Raw genomic sequence first — 4,833 nt, 5'->3', positions numbered from 1 at the left:
CTGGTATTCCTGATAGGCTATTGAAAAATATTCTTACACTCTTATTTTGTGATGTTGCCTGTTCCAAAATATGATTTAGTTGGTGTGCATAGCAATGAATAAAATGTGCATTATTATACATTTCTTTTATTCTTGCTTGTGCACCTCTATTCACTCCACTTAAAGCAGGTGCACCATCATATGTTTGTGCAATAAGCTTCTCTGGGCTATTGCCAATCAGAGTACGGAGTTCATTAAGCAACACGCTGGCTGAGGCTTCTGCTGTCTGGTCGACTGGGTTGAAAAATCCCCAGAATCTTTCAACTGGTTTTCCTTGAACTTCATACCTTAACACAATTACCAGTTGTAATTTACCATCAATATCAGTGTTTTCCTCACACATTACTGCTAGATATTTTGCATTATTTACTTCTTCCCTGATTCTTTCTTGACATGTGTTGAACATAGATTCTAGCAGTTCATTTTGTATGGTTGTTGATGTTCCTTTGAAAACTGCTGCTGTACTCACATCATTTAAATGAGCTTTTAAACTAGAATCCATTTCACAGGCAAAATCTAGCAAGCCACGAAATATTTCTGGGTTTTTCGAGCTTGTGGTTTCATCGTGTCGTCTGAGGAGCTGAAACTTCCCAAAAAATTTTACACAATCTGTGATTTTTGATAAAACATCTCTATTTTTTCTCACTCGTTCATTATACTCTGCAACAGAAAGTTTGTTTGCTGTATCAATTTGAGCTGCAATATTCACTTTACCCAAGAGTGTTAAATCAATCATATTATTCATGTGTTGAGCACATTGTTCATGTTTTCTTATTCTTTGTTGCAAATGGTTCAAGTCAGTCACACCAATTTCTGTCCAGGTTGAGTCTCCACCATAAAGCAAACAAGGATAACAAAATAGTGCATTTGATTCATCACAGCCACAGAGCCAGTCACATTTTTCATAAACATAAACATTGAACTGACGTGAGTACACCTTACTCCTGCTTGTGCCACTCTGTTGAATATTCAAGTTTGGCGTAGGTCTTCCTCTTCTTTTGAATTCAATTTTCTCATTTAATGTCAGTCGAGTGAAGTTAATGCTTTGCAAATACTTAACTTTTGTATCCATGATTTTGCTCAAAACAAAATTATTATACTTCATATCAGATTTTATATTTCAGATAATATTTTTCACATTTCAAACAATCACGGCTCAAGGTCTTTCTACTGTGAATTCGAAGCACTAGTGTGACACACGTATCACTCAAGTCACTGGACTGCGGAGAATGCAGCGGCGCCGCCCCGACATCAGTGTCGTGTAGCACGGGCGCTAACTGGGTAAAAAGAATGTACAGTTGCTAACTTGCTATGGTTGTGAACTAAGTTTAGGTGTATTATTCTTATGAAAATAGTTTCAATATATAATGAAGAAAAAATTTTAACTGAATCTTTTGTTTTTTAAATGATGAAATTTAAAAATTCTGTAATATAAGTAGAAGTACCATACGTCTGGCAGCTTTGTAGGGGAGCTGCAGCCGAGCAGCGCTTCTGACGTGGCTGCAGCTGAGCGGCGCTTCTGACTGTGTGTATGAACATTTTTTTCCTACTTCGACAGATATACCAATTGGATATCTTAAGGTCCTGTTGTGAAAGAGTAACACCATAGTAGAACACAACATTACGGCGACTGGAAAGGATTGACAGTGAATGAAACTCTGTGCTCTCGATTTTGGTCATTCTGTGCCGATGACAAAAAAAAAAAAATACAGGCATACTTAATTTCCAAATGACCGATTTCAGGGGCGGATCCATGATTATTAAAAAGAGGGGGGGGGAGGGGGAGGGGTCAAAGAAGTTGTGGATGGAGGAACACGGCGACCACAGCGAGCTGATGAGTGACGACCTGAAGCAATGAGTGACAGGTGCATTGATATCAGGTCCAGTGAGTAACAGGTATAGTAAGTACGGTAATTGGTTTAGTAAGTGAAACAGATGCATTGACAAGTGGAGATAGATAAATAGATAGATAGATATAGACATTGGTAGATAGACTTAACAAGACGACAAACATTACCTTATTAGTTTACAAATTACTTAATACAGTAATTAATTTGGGGATTATATTAATTTGCTTAAGGTAATATATTAATTTTGGGTAAACTAACAAAGTATAATTAATTGGTTTTAAAGAAAAGGTAACAATTAATTAAGGTAAATTACGGTAGAGTGGAAGTAATTATTATAGTATGCTAAGGTAACGTAGTGATAGTGTGGCAGGAAATTATTATAGAGATGTACTGTCGCTATAAATTTTAAATAGAAAGATATACAGACAGACATATATTCAGTATAATTTATGAAGTCACGTAAGCAATGATAGATATATTAAAAATAAATAAAAATTCAGTAAATTTTAAAGCCACGTAAGCCCATAGGTAAATAGATACGGTAAAAGTTCAAGTTAAAATCGTCGTATGTTTCCAATTAGTTTATTAAGTCACTGTTTAATTGCTTAGGATTTTATTGTTTTCTTTAGGTATCGTTCACTATGTCTTAATATGAACATTGAGACAATAACTGAAATAATAAGAAAGTTATATTTTTTATCCAACAATAATTAAAAGTTTACATGGCATTTCCCGAATTCCAGACCTAAAAAAAATCCGTCTTCAATTTTCCTCTAACATCGGTCTATTTATGAACTTAACCAGTACTATTTTACACATAGGGATACACATATGATATAATAAAGTAATATAATACTACATATCTACATGACATTGCTTATAAAAGGCATAAAGTGAGGAAATATAAGACAGGATATATTTTAGTGAAGGTACCCATTGAATAGGCGACTGTTTTCTTTGGTTCAGTCCTTTGTTTTCCTGTGGTCTTGGAACTCGTCACGAAATCTCTATATAAACCAATAAACGAATCTTCTATCTTATATAATTTAACATGAGGATTAGTTTCTTATTGATTATGATGTTAATTAGTGGTTATATTACCTTAATTGAGTGGAATAAGGTAGGTAAAGTTAACCTAGTAAGTCCCTCGCTCCCCACGTGCATATATGAAGGTCTGAACAAAGAAAATTTTGCATATTTTTTTACTATTAAATTTTGTGCTTGTTAATGGTCCCGAAATCATTTTCGTCATTTTTCGCGGCACCGACTCCAGTGAATTGATATCCATTCTATAATAAGGGCACCAGAACTGAACCGCATAATCGAGGTGCGGCCTAACTAGCGCAAGGTATAGTTGCAATAAGACCTCTGCACTCTTATTACTTACACTTCTAGATATAAAACCCAATACTCTGTTTGCCTTATTTCGAACAATAACGCACTGTTTTCTAGGCCGTAGGTCCGGGCTTACAAGTACCCCTAAGTCTCTTTCACAAGTCTACTTCTCTAGGTTGATGTTAAGGCTGTATACATTGTCAGTATTTGTTCTTCTAATATTCAGTACGCTGCACTTGCTGGTGATTACAAAGTTCATGGTACAATAAGCCAGGTGGTCTAAAGTCTTTGACAGTGTCACATTCAATAATATAGTGTTCAAGTGTATGCTTTAAAGGTTTATCACAAAGTTTACATGCCGAGTGTTCCGGTATGGGTACAGCGTTACTAACTTGCCAGATGTGTCTGTATCCTAGCCTAATTCTGGCCACGACTACATCACATTGTCTGGTTCTGTCCTTATGCTGGCCATACCGGTACCTCTCGTCACAAAATTTGTCAAATTTACTAATGCTACAACCGCCAGGTCTCTCTGCCTTTCTCAGTTCTTCTAGATCAGAGTTCATGAATCTGACTTGAATGTTTTTAAGTACAGCATTGGTAATATAGTTATATAGACCTTGTATAATATGTATTTTATGTATTATGTGTTATTTTACTAATATATTTCATCCTTATAACATATAATGGTGGATTTGTAATATATTTCATTTATAAGGAAAATATATCGGGAGATTTTTAAAGCCAATTTTCATAGATCGTTTGTTTTTATAATAATTGAAATATATTGACTTTATATATGAATCGACCTATTTCATTCGATAAGCAAAATTTTATAATTAATTTGAGGGTTACTTAATATTATGAAATTATATAGAGAAATTATGATAAATATTAGATTATTAAAAAAAATAAAAATTGGATTATAACATTATACCGATTTATACGCAACGATATATTGAAATATAAGCATATGACTAACTGATGTACTGTATCGTGTTCATAATATAATAGTCTAATTGAGTTTTTATATTACAAGGTTTAATTGAAAGTATTGGAAATTATTGTAAGCGCTTGGTGGTGGTGAGAAGCGTCAAGTCTCAACCCACGCTGCTTCTACCGCACCCGCCACCTCCCTCTCCCTCCCTTACCTCCTCTTCTTCTCTTTGATTTATTCTCGTATTACTACACTACCGTAGACTCTACCCTCTATGGATCATATCATGAATATATATCTGATAGAAATTAGATATCAGGAGGTGGGGAGTAGATGTGGTTGTTGTTTTATTAGCCTTGTCTTATGGTGTGGTTCTGTAAAATTAGAACATCTGCTTGGCGTTTTGTGTTGTTCCCGCGCATTACTGCTCACCCAGGCCAGGACCGCATTCCACGCGTCAAGAAGTAGTACCCCATGTTTTTTACCATTTCTATAAAATCCCAGTTAAGTATCTATAGAATAATATCTAAGGTATTTATAATAGTTTATTTCTGATATAAATATTGGATTAAATGAATTTGAAATATCTGGAAAATATAATAGTTTAAATTATCCCGCGCGGCCCAGCCTTGGCGGATGAATACAAGTACTCATCAGTTTCCCGCCAAACAA

At 34.9% G+C, this 4,833-nt stretch overlaps 1 protein-coding gene across 1 annotated transcript in view; it reads right to left on the bottom strand.

The window, feature by feature from the left end:
• The window catches only part of LOC121879749 (zinc finger MYM-type protein 1-like), a 5,451-nt gene extending 4,180 nt beyond the window's left edge, over nt 1-1,271 (bottom strand). The window contains exon 1 of the mRNA XM_042386518.1: nt 1-1,271. This exon is cut by the window's left edge and continues 1,038 nt beyond it. Within this exon, the coding sequence (XP_042242452.1) occupies nt 1-1,144 (1,144 nt within the window). The 5' untranslated portion in view covers nt 1,145-1,271.
• Nucleotides 1,272-4,833: the final 3,562 nt, after the last annotated feature.

The sequence above is a fragment of the Homarus americanus genome, unplaced genomic scaffold (assembly GCF_018991925.1).
Source record: "Homarus americanus isolate GMGI-L3 unplaced genomic scaffold, GMGI_Hamer_2.0 scaffold42643, whole genome shotgun sequence".
NCBI lineage: Eukaryota > Metazoa > Arthropoda > Malacostraca > Decapoda > Nephropidae > Homarus > Homarus americanus.
The sequence above is the reverse complement of the archived record's forward strand: the minus strand, read 5'-3'. Positions and strand labels throughout refer to the sequence as shown.